Source organism: Phyllobates terribilis, unplaced genomic scaffold (assembly GCF_046119375.1).
Source record: "Phyllobates terribilis strain yellow unplaced genomic scaffold, ASM4611937v1 Scaffold_2__4_contigs__length_985480577, whole genome shotgun sequence".
Classification (NCBI taxonomy): domain Eukaryota; kingdom Metazoa; phylum Chordata; class Amphibia; order Anura; family Dendrobatidae; genus Phyllobates; species Phyllobates terribilis.
Window position 1 is genome coordinate 518,200,166 of NW_027362762.1, and position 17,824 is coordinate 518,217,989.

The window sequence follows — 17,824 nt, forward strand, 5'->3', positions numbered from 1 at the left end:
GGTATTTCCCCATCATACTATGTCAGGCCTCATTCTGACGTCCGGTTTTCACGTATGTGTTCTGTCCGTTATTTCTCCCAGATAGAACACATACTCATATAATCTATGGGGCTGTTCACATGTCTGGTTTTTTATTTTTGTGGACTGTGTGTCATGTAGACATGTCCGTTTTTACTGCTATCTCACATAAAATCAACCTTACACGTCTGTCGGTCCATGAAAATCACAGACGGCACATTCATGGCATCAGTGTACAATCCATGTGCTGTCTGTGATTAACATTGCAAAGTATAGGAGAAGTTGTGTCATTTATTTATCCGTGAAAATCACTGATGGTAAAAAACGGACACACTGACCACACTTGCACCATTTTTTTGCGCACGTGAACAAACACAGACATCTGAATGAGGCCTTAGGCATCGAGCGTACAAAAGTGTTCGGTCAATGTGCTGTGATTTCTGCCTACCATGATAAATGCCTAGTATATTTATTATTCTAGATTTATATATTTGGAGTGTTTAATGAATGTTTTCTCATCAGGGTGATGCTCAGTGTGAAGGGAGGGAAGGAAGTGAGCTATTACATTGTGAATGATGGTGTAATCCTATCTGTGATAATAATGACACCGCTGAATAGTCTTCTCTATTATAAGGCCTAGTAGCCAGAGTGAAATTTTCTCCAATAACCCCCCACGACAGCACCAAAGGAGGATGTCACCCCACCCTAATAGGGACAGGAAACACAAACAGGTCAAATAGCCCCTCCCTCATCCTCCCTCCAGTGTTTTTCCTGTCCCTATTGGGATGAAGAGGTCATCCAGGGTGCTCTGTGCCGGCGGCAGAGACCCAGCATACCTTTAAGCCGGGCAGCTGGAACGGAGCGGTGTTCTCCTCCTCCCCTTTTCTGCTCCCGTCTGCTCCGGGATTCGGGACCCCCACCCCACCGAATCCGCGCCTGCGGGTAAGGTGCAGTGGGTGTCGGGCTGGAGGCCTCCCCGAGCTCTCCAGCCCAGCTCCTCCCCCTCTAAGGCGGCCTCCGGCGTTCTCCATAGCGGGAGAGACGCACGCCGGATCCCAGAAGTGACGCAGACCGCTGGATGACATCACTTCTGGTCTGCGTTCCACCCTGGAACGCAGTTACCTACAAACGGCCGGAAAGTGACGTGGGATGTCGAAACAGGGTCCCTTAGGTTACTTCCGGTCCATTTAGGACATTGGGGGCCTCTGGAGGTGAAAATGAAAAAGAAAAAAAAAAAAAGCATGTGATCGCAGGTGTTCCTGCTTCACCAATTGGACCAAGGGGGCGGATCCTATATAAGAGCCCTGGACAGAAGACATCTAAGGTAGGACCTAATCCGTTTTGTATAATTATACACTGGATGGTCAGGAATCTATCTTCTCCATGTCTGCGGAGCCCAGCGCGATTCCAGCCTCAGTAAGTCTGGCACTGGTGTTCCTTTCCTAGGTGCAGGTTAGAATTGATACATTAATTACCCTTCTCCCTCTTTTTTAGGGGGACAAGGATCCTGCACCAGGAAATAAGTCTAGTCGGAAGTGTGCTATATGTGCAAAAAAACTATCTTCTTCAAACAAAAAATATTTATGCCAGAAATGTACGGAGAAGATTATTAGGGAAGAGCAGCCATCCCTCATAGATGAAATCAAGGGGATAGTCCATCAGGAAGTTTAATCTTCATTGGCCTCCTTTTCCCGATCCACTTCTGATTCGCCTCCAAAGGCTAAGAAGAGGAAGATTTCCCTGGAAGAAAGAAGAGACTCGGACTCCCAGGACGAAATATCTCTTCCAGAAGACCTCCTAGAGGAAGGTAAACTCAGCCCAGCAGAGGAAGGTCTGGAAAATAAGAAATATTATTTCTCAACGGAATTTATGGAAGACCTCCTCATAGCAGTAAGAAGAACGATGGAGGTGGAAGAAGAGAAACCCACTAGATCAGTCCAGGAAGAGATGTTCAGTGGTCTCCGTTCAAAGAAAAAGATGTTGTTCCCGATAAATAAAAACATTCAGGACTTAATCCTGGACGAATGGGAAAATCCTGAAAGACGACTGAATACACCAGCAGAATTGAAAGACAGGTTTCCGGTAGCTGAAGAAACCTCAAAATGTTGGACCGAGATACCTAAGGTCGATATTCACGTGGCAAGAGTCGCTAAAAAGACAATATTGCCATTCGAGGATTCATCGCAACTGAAGGATCCTCTGGACCGCAAGATGTACAGCCTTATCAGGAAATCCTGGGAGACATCAGCAGCCCTTCTGAACACTAATGTAGTCTCCACGTGTGTTGCATGATCCATGTCGAGATGGCTCATCCAACTTGAAGAGCATCTGGCTATGGGCACATCCAGAGAAGAGATACAAGCTTCCCTACCCTTGCTGCAGAAGGCCACTGACTTTCTGGCAGATGCTCCAGCGGAATCTGTGAGAGTAACCGCCAGAGCAGAAGTCCTATCGAACTCCACAAGGCAAGCACTATGGCTGAAATCGTGGAACGGTGATGTGGCCTCCAAAATAAAACTCTGTTCCATTCCCTTCAGGGGAGAATATATGTTTGGCCAGGCCCTTGACGACCTCCTGGAGAAGGCGGCTGATAAAAAGAAGTCCTTGCCAGAACCCAGACATTACAAGAAGACCCCCTTTCGCCCCCCTCGGGAGCAGAATCCCCAGAACAAGGGGAAAGGGAAGTCTGGTCGATGGAGCTACCCCAAAGGAGGGAAAGATAGGAATATTTTTTTCCCAAAAGGACAATGACAACAGAAGCGGTGACGCCAGAGCAGTGGGGGGACGAATCATGGAATACCTTTGCCAATGGCAAAAGATCTGCTCCAGTCAATGGGTCTTGAAGGTAATTCAAGAAGGGGTGAAGATCGAATTCTCCTCATATCCTCCAAGAAAAGTGAGAATAACTCGTCTAACCTCCCCGAGATTAAAAACCGCCCTGATGTCTGGCCTAAGAGACCTGCTATCCTTGGGGGCTATTTCACCGGTCCCAAAAACAGAAAGACACACAGGCCACTATTCACGCCTGTTTATGATAAGAAAACCAAACGGCACTTACAGAATAATAATAAATCTGAAACCCTTAAACTAATACATCATCTACCGAAGATTCAAAATGGAGTCCATCAGATCAGCAGTTTCCTTGATAGAACAAGGATATGTGATGGCAACCATCGGCTTACAGGACGCATACTATCACGTCCCTGTATATCCAACATACCGAAAATTTCTAAGGTTTGCGGTGGTTCAAGAGGATCAAACGTTACATTTTCAATTCAACGTATTGCCTTTCGGGATATCCTCAGCACCAAGAATATTTACCAAAATTATGTCAGAGGTAGTGGCTTCTATCAGAAAGGAGAAAATATGCATCATTCCCTACCTCAACGACTTCTTACTAGTAGGTCCCTCGGTGGCATCACTCCAGGAAGATCTGCAAAGAACAATTCAAATCCTGACCACCCTAGGGTGGTTGATAAATCATCAAAAGTCAGACCTGGTCCCTGCCACAGAAAAAACGTTCCTGGGTGTCCTATTAGACTCCGCCAGACAAACCTCCTTCTTACCAAAGGACAGACTGATACTTTTGAGATCCAAGATATTGAATCTGAAGACCCTGAACAGGTTGTCCCTAAGATTTGCCATGTCAGCCATCGGCTCCATGACAGCCTGCATTCAATCCGTAGCCTGGGCTCAGGCTCACACCAGGGTATTGCAAACCCATATTCTCGCACAGTGGGACGGATCCCCAGACTCCCTAAACAGGAAGATCATGATCCCTCATTATTTGAAGACATCCCTGTCATGGTGGCTCAGCCCAAGAAACCTAAGAACAGGGGTTCCATGGTCTCAGTTCCCTCTGATAACAGTCACGGTAGATGCCAGCAAGACGGGATGGGGAGCCGTTGTCGCTCAAACCCCCTTCCAAGGTGTCTGTACAGAAGAGACCAGCAGCAGATCCTCCAACTTCCGCGAATTAAAGGCAGTTGAGGAGGCACTCAAAATATCGGCTCAAACCATTGCGGGCCAACACGTAAAAGTCTATTCAGACAACATGACTACCATAGCTCACCTGTCCCATCAAGGGAGTACAAGATACGAGAATCTAAAAAGTATCTCAGCAAGAATATTCTTCTGGGCAGAAGGACATCTTCGTTCCTTATCAGGTCTGCACATAAAAGGCTCAGACAACATCCAGGCCAATTTTCTGAGCAGAAGGAATATCCATCCAGGGGAATGGGAGCTGGACTCCAGACATTTTCCACATGCTGACCAGACAATGGGGTCGTCCGGAGGTGGACCTCTTTGCAAGATGCAAGAACACCAAGGCAGAAAAATACTTCTCCCTAGATCCAGATGATGTATGCCTGGGGATAGATGCATTCGTTCACCCGTGGCGTTTCCATCTAGCTTACGCTTTTCCCCCAATTCCATTGCTACCCAAGACCTTACAGAAAGTAAGGACCGAGGAGGTCAAGATAATCTTGATAGCCCCACTTTGGCCCAAAAGGAGCTGTTTCTGTGCACTAAACAGTCTAAGCATAGAAGGACCCCTCATTCTGCCAGCAATCAAAAACCTTCTCCATCAGGGTCCAATACTCCATCCAGATCTAGAGAACTTCCATCTAGTGGCCTGGCTTCTGAGTTTACAATCCTGAAAGCCAAGGGACTCTCAGACCGAGTAATTCATACCCTACAAAGAAGTAGGAAACAAATCACAAACTCCATATACAGCAAGATATGGAAGACCTTCCTAACATGGTATAAACCAAATATGCCAGATCTTCGGCATCTTAACATGACCCAGATCCCGGATTTTGTACAAGAGGGGCTGGAAAAAGGCATTAGACCCAGCACCCTCAAGGTACTGATCGCGGCGCTCAGTTCCTATTTCGACCAGAGCCTAGCCGAACATCGATGGGTAAAATGGTTCATGACAGCAGCTACTCGTCTGCGGCCCAGAATAGTCAACCATGTTCCCTCCTGGTATCTTAATATCCTTAAAGGTCTGACACTACCACCATTTGAACCTTTGGCCTCAATAGAGCTGGATAAATTAGGCTGGAAAACAACTTTTCTAGTAGCGATTACCACTGCCAGGAGAGTGGGAGAAATCCAGGCCTTCTCAGTGAATGACCCATATTTGAGAATCCTGGATGATAGGATTATTCTACAACTGGACCCATCTTTCTTGCCAAAGGTGGTCTCAGACTTTCATAGATCACAGGAGATAATTCTGCCTTCCTTCTGTCAGGATCCAAAAAATAAAAGGGAAGAAGAATTCCATACTTTGGACGTGAGGCGGGTCGTTCTTCACTACCTCCAAAAGATTGAAGCCTGGAGGAAGGATCAGACCCTCTTTATTCAGCCATCTGGTCAGAACAGAGGAAAGAAAGTCTCAAAAGTTACCATCGCTACTTGGATCAAGAAAGCAATTGTGGAATCATATCAGATCCAAAATCTCTCCCCACCAGAAAAGCTGAAAGTACACTCTGCTAGAGCCATGTCCTTCTCCTGGGCAGAAAAGGCTAGCGCTTCTCTCGATCAGATATGTAGCAACTACATGGTCCTCGGTCCATACCTTCACCAAGCATTACATACTTAATTTAATGTCCATTAAAGACTTGGCCTTTGGGCGGAAAGTGCTTCAGGCCATTGTCCGTCCCTAAACATGAGTCTTTGGTACTCCTCCTTTGGTACTGTCGTGGGGGTTATTGGAGAAAATAGAATTAGACTTACCGGTAATTCGGTTTCTAATAACCCTCCACGACAGCACTGGTAATTCCCTCCCTGGCTGGGTTAGCCAAAAAATCATCTAATTTGAATAAGAATAAATATAATTTGAAGCATCCATACTTGTGTGGTCCTTTATAAAACACCGGAGGGAGGATGAGGAAGGGGCTATTTGACCTCTTTGTGTTTCCTGTCCCTATTAGGGTGGGGTGACATCCTCCTTTGGTGCTGTCGTGGAGGGTTATTAGAAACCGAATTACCGGTGAGTCTAATTCTATTTTTTTATATAGACAGTGATATGGAGAATTTAAAAACAAAAAGCAAACATATAATGTAAATCCTGATTTAAAGAGGTTGTCCATGTAGTAAAATATATAGTGTAGATCCCTATAAAATTAAAATAACATATACTCACGTCCCTCATAGGGAGGAATATTTTATTTAAAAAGGGGTCACCCAGGTATTGGACAACCCCTTTAAACAATAGATCATTTTCTGATCACACTTCCCCTTTAATGGAAACGTCCCATTATAAAAACATGACATTTAGTATGTATGCACCCATATGCTACGCAGACTCCTACAGTCACTGTGTAAATACACACACACACACACAGACACACACACACACACACACACATACATTGGTACTTACAGTGTATATGTGCGCACTATGTGTAATCATAGAGAAATAATAGAAATATATCAAAATGCAGCTTTCCCATCCTAGTCATCCTCCCTATGGTAAATACGGCACTGCTGTACATACAATATCATATACCATATTTAATGATATACATGCATATACACACATATTATATAAAAAGGTGGGCAGCACTCAATTGCAAATTCCATGCAAAAAAATTGGAGTATTTATGTGAACGGGTGGTAAAGCTTCAGCTGAAGGGCGACAGACAGGTTTATAGAAACGTCACACGATCATAATCATTGCCAGGCTATTCCACAGTCAAAAGGGAATTTAGATGCAAATACACAGCAATAATATACATAAGCGGCATTGTGTAATAGTGATTAGATAGTGTTTGGTGTGTACAGAATATCTGAATAATATGCATGATTGATTTTATAACATGTTTAAGCTCAATTGCCTAAAGCAAAGCACAGGTGACTATTAATAAAGCAAGTGGCCCGCCAATCAGGAGAAAATGGCAGATGAATGGCTGATATCAGCGTCTCCCAGTCTGTGCGCAGGTAATAAACATGAGACGCTGACACCATGATTAATTGCCTGGCATGATTATGCCAATGTGTCGTCTCTAGAAAACTGTCTGTTGCACTTTGTATTTGCTTGACAAAAGCTTGCCTGCTCTTCAGCCGAAACGTTGCCACCTGTTCACATGGGCCAATAAATACATCTGTTTTTTTTTGCATTGAATTCACTATTGAGTGCTGCCCATTTTTGGCACATATACCTGCACTTTTGCTTGTGCTGATTTTATTTATTTTTTATTTTCCTGTTCTCTATATTTATTTCTATAATATACACACATGCATTGAAGCCTTCCAGCTACTTACATGCCATACATATGTATTACATGTGTGTGAGATGCAGTAGGAGACGTGGCTGTGTGAATGAGCCTGAAGGGTTGGGTTACCCAGGAGGGAGCAGAGTGCTGTCAGCACATCCCCAGCGCTCTTGCTGAGTACACATGGAGCAGGTGTCTGTTGTACTAGGGCGCTGTGACTCTGCAGAGCATAATTCCAGGCTGTCTGCAGTCACTGTATTATTGATTTGCTCGCTCCTTTGTGCTCCAATGTGACATAACCCTTACTCATTATTATAAAGTTCATGTCGGCTCTCCATATGCTTCACCTACCGTATGAGATATTTGCCTCTTATGCCTTCCAGAAGCAATGGCGGAGAAAGTATATTATAAGTGCATATTGTTCTCATGCACGCCCGTATACAAGGTGTCAGAAGCGGAGGTGCAAGGTATTTATGGGAAAGCAGGTCCTGCTCGGCTTCAGCTGCACACTACACGTGGGATGCCCTCACCTGGCATCTCCTGCATTACAAGCAGCTGTTTTCTTTCACTAACACCCTGGGGAGATGACAGTTGGTTATTAAATATTAGCTGTCATAAGCTTACAAAATATTTGCTTTGTCAGTGGATCTGAAAAACAATCTTGGCCTAAGAAACCATGCACAACCCTTGTTTGCCACTTTTATTTTGGTCAGTTTCCAAAATCTGACAATTGCAGCAAATCATGCCCTACGGCTACAATGTAAGAAGCCACCCTGATACTTTGGGTCCCATCCATAGACTGAATGATACCAAGGGATGTCCTGAATCTGTGAGGTCCATTGACTCTTGACCCCAAACTTTATGACATATGATGATCTTTTCTAAGGCTCATGAATTCAATTGTGTTAAATGGGTATTCCCACAATTGAAACGTATCCCCTGTCCATAGGCTTGCGAATACCTTACTGCTCATTGTGCAGACGCAACCTCTAGGACGCCCAGCAATCCCAAAAACAGTGCTGTGGATCAGGATGGACCTCTGCTACATTCATTGTCTATGGGACTGCAGAATATAGCTAAGCATTGCACTTTCCTTTCTCTGGCCATCCCATAGACAAAGAGTAGACTGGAGGGCAAGCATGCGCACCTTTGCTTCATTCAGATGGGGCTTTGCATTGCCTTGTTCTCAGGACCCAAAGCCTTGTTCTCTTGATTGCAGGGGTCCCAGCAATCAGCAAGTTATCCCTGAATGCTGTAGTTAGGGGATAAATTTCACTTGTGGGACCATCTCTTTAAGGATTTGTATTGTACTAATTCATAAAGCCTCAAGCTAATGTCTTTTAGATTTAAATGATCTCTATAGAGTTGCCCTCCATGTGACAGTGAGGGACACTTCTGTGAAAGACGTAGCTGGGATCACCTTTGGAAGAACGTTGGGGTGTATTCAGATTTTGTTTCAAGGGGTTGGCCACTTTATCTATATTTTAGCAAATGTGTTGTGGACACTTACTAATATGTCAGTACTACGAGTTTTCATTCTGATACTTCTTAGCGCAGCCTTCCTCACAGACTGCACTGCTCTTCTGTTTTCAAAATGCCTGCTTGTGGAGGAGCATGTGACAAGACGTGTCCATTGTCCAATAGGACAACCACTTTCCCATGTGAGGTGATTTTCAGTTTTAGGATGTTGATTGCCAGGTCTGATCGCACGCTACTCCATCAAAGGCCATTTTATGGATTGCAGAGTTGTGCAGACCTGTGAGGAAAGCTGTACTAACAAGAGCAAAAGATCCTGTCTACTACGTCTGAGTGTCCTTCTACAGTAGGTCAATACGCCTGGAAATGATGCCCGGCAGAGCAAACGTTCACTCTCTCGGCACCATTATGGTCTATGGCCACGTCGGCGCATACGTTAGAATCCCGTTTTGCGCGGGGGATGGAAGTAAGGCCCGACGGGGCCACTGAGCGTGTGACAAAACGCAATGTGAAAGCACCCTAATACTTATATATTAGGAATTGTCACAAAATCATGTCCCCAACACATTTGGCAAAAAAAAAAGATAAATTGGGCAACCTCTTGAACATAGTAATGGACCTTTATGTGCTAATTTTTCTGTTCTTTATGAGGAGGCGTGGCTCACAGGGTAATTATTCAGAACATGATAAAGACACGCCCCCAGAGAATCCTGTGAGCCACGCCCCCAGAGAATTCTGTGAGCCACGCCCCCAGAGAATCCTGTGAGCCACGCCCCCAGAGAATCCTGTGAGCCACGCCCCCAGAGAATCCTGTGAGCCACGCCCCCAGAGAATCCTGTGAGCCACGCCCCCAGAGAATCCTGTGAGCCACGCCCCCAGAGAATCCTGTGAGCCACGCCCCCAGAGAATCCTGTGAGCCACGCCCCCAGAGAATCCTGTGAGCCACGCCCCCAGAGAATCCTGTGAGACACGCCCTTTTGTGCAGAGCAAGAAAAATTAGCACAAAATAAAAAGGCTCAGAACTCTGGAACCATACGGAGGTTTTTTTTGTTTTTTTTAAAGGCATACTTAGGGGAGCAGCGGGAATACAATACGAGCAACAATTGACCACTTTTGACTTGATGACCAGTCCTGTTTAAGGTGCAGTTAAAAAATGTTTTTTTTAAAAAAAGTGATTTTATTATGGCTGTGTGATTCAGTAGTTGACAACACTGTTTTTAGGGGTAAATATGTAAAATGAATGTGTTTCGCCTGCTAGAACTGTGGAGCTAATTATCGTTCCATAATAATAAGTGAATGTAGTGGGAAGAACCCTAGATCTGCAGGACTTTTTGTAGTCGCAGCAAGTTGCTTGGTGCACGCTCATTTTCATTATTCGATGCAGTAACAGCGTAGCGTGATATTTTGCTAGTGCACTTAGGTGTGTCGTAGCCAAAGTCACCATCTAGAGACTTTTTTTTTGTCTCTTGCCAACGTTTTTAAAAGTATAAAATCTGTCCGGGACATTTACTGTGCTTTCTGTGCATTTTATATAGATTTTTGTCTGTTAATATATAGAGCTTGTTAAGAAAGTCTAGCAATTTCCCATGGGAAGTACCAGCTGTTTCTCTCCACCCTGTTCTCGGCCTAGGTGTGGTGCATCGGTGCCCGTCCATTCCCCTGAAAGTCATCTTCAAGCAAGCCACAGATTTCCATCATAATTACAAACAATGCAGAAAGGCAAATTATGCGCTCATTTCAGAATAACGTCTATCCGCACTCTTTTATTTTCAGACTCAGAAATTCAGAGGAAGACACCATGGAGAGTTCTCTATTAAACATGCTGGCATCTGACCCTAGCCCACCATTGATACGCCCTCGAAGGAGACGAGCGACCTGCCCGGCGCGGCCATACCTGTTATACTCGTTAACATGCTGGAGCATTCTCTTCTCCATGACAGGTGATTCCTGGAGTTGGATGTAGGGATATAACAAATATATATAATATGTAGGGATATAAGAAGGGAATTCTGAGCTAGTTATAACAGATGTGCCCGCAGAATTAATGGGGATGTGCAGATTTCATATTTGTTCTAGTTCCCTAGTCTCTATTCTAGCATAGAGAAAGGACATGGGGGACACCTCTAGTTTAGCTTCGCTAGATTAAGCAGACTTTAAGCAGAGGATGTTCCGGGCCCAAAGGCCGTAGGGTTGCACACTCCTTAGTGCAGACATAGCCCTACTATGCTTTCTTTCAAGTGCTGTAGATAGTGCTTTTCTCCCCTAAAATAGCGTTCAAATCCCTGATTAATCCTCATGGCTACAGCCAGTGAAAAACAAAATTATTACTAAATTTGCAAAGCAGTTTTTCTCCTTGCCACTTTAAAGGGTTAATGTCTCCAGCAAGCCTGAGCATCCTAAATTCTAGACACTTTCCCTGTCACCTCACATGAGCATCTTTGGCTTATGAAGTGGAATCAGGTCAGAGCCTCCCCTCCAAAGTGTGTGTGTGTGGGGGAAGGGCAGAATCTCCTAGTATCTCACACACAAGCTTGCCTGATGCCACGAGACGGAGCAGTGGTGCCAAGTGATGTCGTCACGACTAACTGATGGCTGTCGTTTATATTGGCTAAAGGATATGGACTCCTTCAGAAGCAGATTTTTTTTCTTAAATTATTATTATTTATTATTATAGCGCCATTTATTCCATGGCGTTTTACATGTGAGTGGGGTATACATAGCGAAAACACTTACAATAATCTTGAGCGTGCTGGCCGGAAAGGGTTAATGATACATACTCGATCAACACTAGTGGATTGGCTTATGGCCAATTGAATGGAGCTGAAGAACGAAATCTCATTCACACCCACCTACCTGCTGTGAATACAAGTTTTGGGTGACTTAGCCACTCATTCATTTTATGTATTCTTTGCACATGTATTATTAACTGCAGCTCCCATGAGTGTGAGCCGTTTGCATCAGGGATTATAAATAACTGCTATATGCACATCATTCAGTTTTCAAGAAATGGCCATATGTGCTATTTTTCTCAGCCTAGTCACCTTCATAAGCTATCCTATAGTATATGGTTTGCTTGTATGAGAGATGATCAGCTGGACCATTACTTTCAATTTAACTCTTAGGTGTATCTTATTGGGAATGAGCATTCCTACGAATACTCCCTTTTGATAATTGGCCAGTGTAATCAAGCTTACAATCACCCAATAAATGAGCAAAATGGAACATGTGCTGTTAAGAAGACTGACAGTCTGTGCATTACAGATTGTTCTTGCACATCTGAATGGAGGTGGCCTGTCTAAACAGGCTACTAAACGTCCGCTGATCAGATTTTATGTAGCCCTGTCAGGCCCGATTCCTTAGTATTTCATGATAAATTAAAACACCACTCCAGTTTTTTTTTTTTTTTTAGTGCTGGATTGGTGCTACTAATGTAAGATCCCTGCTCCTCATATTATACTTGCCACTGCCGTCTTCAGCTCTTCCCGGTGCCGCTCTGGTCCTGTGCCGCCATCTTGAGACTGCAACTTCTGACTGACTGGAAGTCAGAGGTAACAGTCACAAGCTCTCAATGCAAGAACAAGATGGTACATATGTAAAAAAGCGCACACCTTGATACTATAATTAATAAAAATTATAAGCTTTATTGGACTAGTTTAAAAACACTAAAAAACAACAACACACATGATTTCCAACACCGAAGATCCGCACTACATGATTGGCCATGTGCAAAATACAACTCTAATAAATAGCTTAGGTTCAATGATTATCATATACAATCTATTCCAAGGTAAATACATAAAAAATCACAGTAATAAATATATTCTCTGGCATACCCCAGGATAATATCATCAGTACATGATTGTTATATTAAAGCCTCACTTCATATGCTAATATACAACTAAATCTCAAAATATATTATACACTCCTAATTAATATCATCAATACATAATTATTCTATCAAGAACCTCCTGTGCAATTCCAGTCAATAACCTCCATTGTATATCAGCCCATGCTACGAACCAAGCCTTATATATGAAAAAACATGTCACATACCTTCCCTGATGAAGCTGTGTTTTCACAGCGATACGCGTGGGGTTTACCATCTGATCCACATATGACTCTCAGTGGGTGATATGGCTATTTGTATGCAATGATTTGATTGTGACTTTGTTCACTTAGGCTATGTAACAAGTCTGGGTGTAAATTATGATGAATGAGTAGTTAGCCATGCCCCCTCCAACTAAGCACCACCCTCCGTCATAACATCTGGGTGTAAATTATGATGAATGAGTAGTTACCCATTTCCCCTCCAACTAAGCACCACCCTCCGTCATTACATCTGGGTGCAAATTATGATGAATGAGTAGTTAGCCATGCCCCCTCCAACTAAGCACCACCCACTGTCATTACATCTGGGTGTAAATTATGATGAATGAGTAGCTAGCCATGCCCCCTCCAACTAAGCACCACCCACTGTCATTATATCTGGGTGCAAATTATGATGAATGAGTAGTTAGCCATGACCCCTCCAACTAAGCACCACCCTCCGTCATTACATCTGGGTGTAAATTATGATGAATGAGTAGTTAGCCATGCCTCCTCCAACTAAGCACCACCCACTGTCATTATATCTGGGTGCAAATTATGATGAATGAGTAGCTAGCCATTTCCCCTCCAACTAAGCACCACCCTCTGTCTTAACATCTGGGTGTAAATTATGATGAATGAGTAGCTAGCCCTGCCCCCTCCAACTAAGCACCACCCACTGTCATTACATCTGGGTGTAAATTATGATGAATGAGTAGCTAGCCATGCCTCCTCCAACTAAGCACCACCCACTGTCATTACATCTGGGTGTAAATTATGATGAATGAGTAGTTAGCCATGCCTCCTCCAACTAAGCACCACCCTCTGTCATTACATCTGGGTGTAAATTATGATGAATGAGTAGTTAGCCATGCCTCCTCCAACTAAGCACCATCCTCTGTCATTACATCTGGGTGTAAATTATGATGAATGAGTAGTTAGCCATGCCCCCTCCAACTAAGCACCACCCACTGTCATTACATCTGGGTGTAAATTATGATGAATGAGTAGTTAGCCCTGCCCCCTCCAACTAAGCACCACCCTCCATCATAACATCTGGGTGTAAATTATGATGAATGAGTAGTTAGCCATGCCCCCTCCAACTAAGCACCACCCACTGTCATAACATCTGGGTGTAAATTATGATGAATGAGTAGTTAGCCATGCCCCCTCCAACTAAGCACCACCCACTGTCATAACATCTGGGTGTAAATTATGATGAATGAGTAGTTAGCCATGCCCCCTCCAACTAAGCACGACCCACTGTCATTACATCTGGGTGTAAATTATGATGAATGAGTAGTTAGCCCTGCCCCCTCCAACTAAGCACCACCCACTGTCATTATATCTGGGTGCAAATTATGATGAATGAGTAGTTAGCCCTGCCCCCTCCAACTAAGCACCACCCTCTGTCATTACATCTGGGTGTAAATTATGATGAATGAGTAGTTAGCCCTGCCCCCTCCAACTAAGCACCACCCTCTGTCATTACATCTGGGTGTAAATTATGATGAATGAGTAGTTAGCCATGCCTCCTCCAACTAAGCACCACCCTCCGTCATAACATCTGGGTGTAAATTATGATGAATGAGTAGTTAGCCATGCCCCCTCCAACTAAGCACCACCCTCTGTCTTAACATCTGGGTGTAAATTATGATGAATGAGTAGCTAGCCCTGCCCCCTCCAACTAAGCACCACCCACTGTCATTATATCTGGGTGCAAATTATGATGAATGAGTAGCTAGCCATTTCCCCTCCAACTAAGCACCACCCTCTGTCTTAACATCTGGGTGTAAATTATGATGAATGAGTAGCTAGCCATGCCTCCTCCAACTAAGCACCACCTACTGTCATTACATCTGGGTGTAAATTATGATGAATGAGTAGTTAGCCCTGCCCCCTCCAACTAAGCACCACCCACTGTCATTACATCTGGGTGTAAATTATGATGAATGAGTAGTTAGCCATGCCTCCTCCAACTAAGCACCACCCTCTGTCATTACATCTGGGTGTAAATTATGATGAATGAGTAGTTAGCCATGCCTCCTCCAACTAAGCACCACCCTCCGTCATTACATCTGGGTGTAAATTATGATGAATGAGTAGTTAGCCCTGCCCCCTCCAACTAAGCACCACCCACTGTCATTACATCTGGGTGTAAATTATGATGAATGAGTAGTTAGCCATGCCTCCTCCAACTAAGCACCACCCTCTGTCATTACATCTGGGTGTAAATTATGATGAATGAGTAGTTAGCCATGCCTCCTCCAACTAAGCACCACCCTCCGTCATTACATCTGGGTGTAAATTATGATGAATGAGTAGTTAGCCATGCCCCCTCCAACTAAGCACCACCCACTGTCATTACATCTGGGTGTAAATTATGATGAATGAGTAGTTAGCCCTGCCCCCTCCAACTAAGCACCACCCTCCATCATAACATCTGGGTGTAAATTATGATGAATGAGTAGTTAGCCATGCCCCCTCCAACTAAGCACCACCCACTGTCATAACATCTGGGTGTAAATTATGATGAATGAGTAGTTAGCCATGCCCCCTCCAACTAAGCACCACCCACTGTCATAACATCTGGGTGTAAATTATGATGAATGAGTAGTTAGCCATGCCTCCTCCAACTAAGCACCACCCTCCGTCATTACATCTGGGTGTAAATTATGATGAATGAGTAGTTAGCCATGCCCCCTCCAACTAAGCACCACCCACTGTCATTACATCTGGGTGTAAATTATGATGAATGAGTAGTTAGCCATGCCCCCTCCAACTAAGCACCACCCACTGTCATTACATCTGGGTGTAAATTATGATGAATGAGTAGTTAGCCATGCCCCCTCCAACTAAGCACCACCCTCCGTCATAACATCTGGGTGTAAATTATGATGAATGAGTAGTTAGCCATGCCCCCTCCAACTAAGCACCACCCACTGTCATTACATCTGGGTGTAAATTATGATGAATGAGTAGTTAGCCCTGCCCCATCCAACTAAGCACCACCCACTGTCATTACATCTGGGTGTAAATTATGATGAATGAGTAGTTAGCCATGCCCCCTCCAACTAAGCACCACCCACTGTCATTACATCTGGGTGTAAATTATGATGAATGAGTAGTTAGCCATGCCCCCTCCAACTAAGCACCACCCACTGTCATTACATCTGGGTGTAAATTATGATGAATGAGTAGTTAGCCATGCCCCCTCCAACTAAGCACCACCCACTGTCATTACATCTGGGTGTAAATTATGATGAATGAGTAGTTAGCCATGCCCCCTCCAACTAAGCACCACCCTCCGTCATAACATCTGGGTGTAAATTATGATGAATGAGTAGTTAGCCATGCCCCCTCCAACTAAGCACCACCCTCTGTCATTACATCTGGGTGTAAATTATGATGAATGAGTAGTTAGCCCTGCCCCCTCCAACTAAGCACCACCCTCCATCATAACATCTGGGTGTAAATTATGATGAATGAGTAGTTAGCCCTGCCCCCTCCAACTAAGCACCACCCACTGTCATAACATCTGGGTGTAAATTATGATGAATGAGTAGTTAGCCATGCCCCCTCCAACTAAGCACCACCCACTGTCATAACATCTGGGTGTAAATTATGATGAATGAGTAGTTAGCCATGCCCCCTCCAACTAAGCACCACCCACTGTCATAACATCTGGGTGTAAATTATGATGAATGAGTAGTTAGCCATGCCTCCTCCAACTAAGCACCACCCTCTGTCATTACATCTGGGTGTAAATTATGATGAATGAGTAGTTAGCCATGCCTCCTCCAACTAAGCACCACCCACTGTCATTATATCTGGGTGTAAATTATGATGAATGAGTAGCTAGCCATGCCTCCTCCAACTAAGCACCACCCTCTGTCATTACATCTGGGTGTAAATTATGATGAATGAGTAGCTAGCCATGCCTCCTCCAACTAAGCACCACCCACTGTCATTACATCTGGGTGTAAATTATGATGAATGAATAGTTAGCCATGCCTCCTCCAACTAAGCACCACCCACTGTCATTACATCTGGGTGTAAATTATGATGAATGAGTAGTTAGCCATTTCCCCTCCAACTAAGCACCACCCTCTGTCTTAACATCTGGGTGTAAATTATGATGAATGAGTAGCTAGCCCTGCCCCCTCCAACTAAGCACCACCCACTGTCATTACATCTGGGTGTAAATTATGATGAATGAGTAGCTAGCCATGCCTCCTCCAACTAAGCACCACCCACTGTCATTACATCTGGGTGTAAATTATGATGAATGAGTAGTTAGCCATGCCTCCTCCAACTAAGCACCACCCACTGTCATTATATCTGGGTGCAAATTATGATGAATGAGTAGCTAGCCATTTCCCCTCCAACTAAGCACCACCCTCTGTCTTAACATCTGGGTGTAAATTATGATGAATGAGTAGCTAGCCCTGCCCCCTCCAACTAAGCACCACCCACTGTCATTACATCTGGGTGTAAATTATGATGAATGAGTAGCTAGCCCTGCCCCCTCCAACTAAGCACCACCCACTGTCATTACATCTGGGTGTAAATTATGATGAATGAGTAGCTAGCCCTGCCCCCTCCAACTAAGCACCACCCACTGTCATTACATCTGGGTGTAAATTATGATGAATGAGTAGCTAGCCCTGCCCCCTCCAACTAAGCACCACCCACTGTCATTACATCTGGGTGTAAATTATGATGAATGAGTAGCTAGCCATGCCTCCTCCAACTAAGCACCACCCACTGTCATTACATCTGGGTGTAAATTATGATGAATGAATAGTTAGCCATGCCCCCTCCAACTAAGCACCACCCTCTTTCATAAAGTTGCAAATAGTGTAAAAATAAAAAGAAATTGGCCAAATTGCACAAATTGTTGCAATATTTCAAACCATTTTACGCCTTATGAATCAGAAACCATAATGTGGCTGCCCATTTATCCATTGCTCTTTGCTGAGTTCTGTGTCCTACAGCCAGCCCTTCTACAGAGATCCAGTGGA

At 44.2% G+C, this 17,824-nt stretch overlaps 1 protein-coding gene across 2 annotated transcripts in view; it reads left to right on the top strand.

Moving 5' to 3' along the window:
* The window catches only part of KIAA0319L (KIAA0319 like), a 146,584-nt gene that overhangs the window by 19,318 nt on the left and 109,442 nt on the right, over nt 1–17,824 (top strand). For both annotated transcript variants that reach the window (XM_073665963.1, XM_073665969.1), the window contains one exon: nt 10,488–10,654. In XM_073665963.1, the coding sequence (XP_073522064.1) occupies nt 10,513–10,654 (142 nt within the window). In that variant the 5' untranslated portion in view covers nt 10,488–10,512. The remainder of the gene's footprint in view (nt 1–10,487; nt 10,655–17,824) is intronic.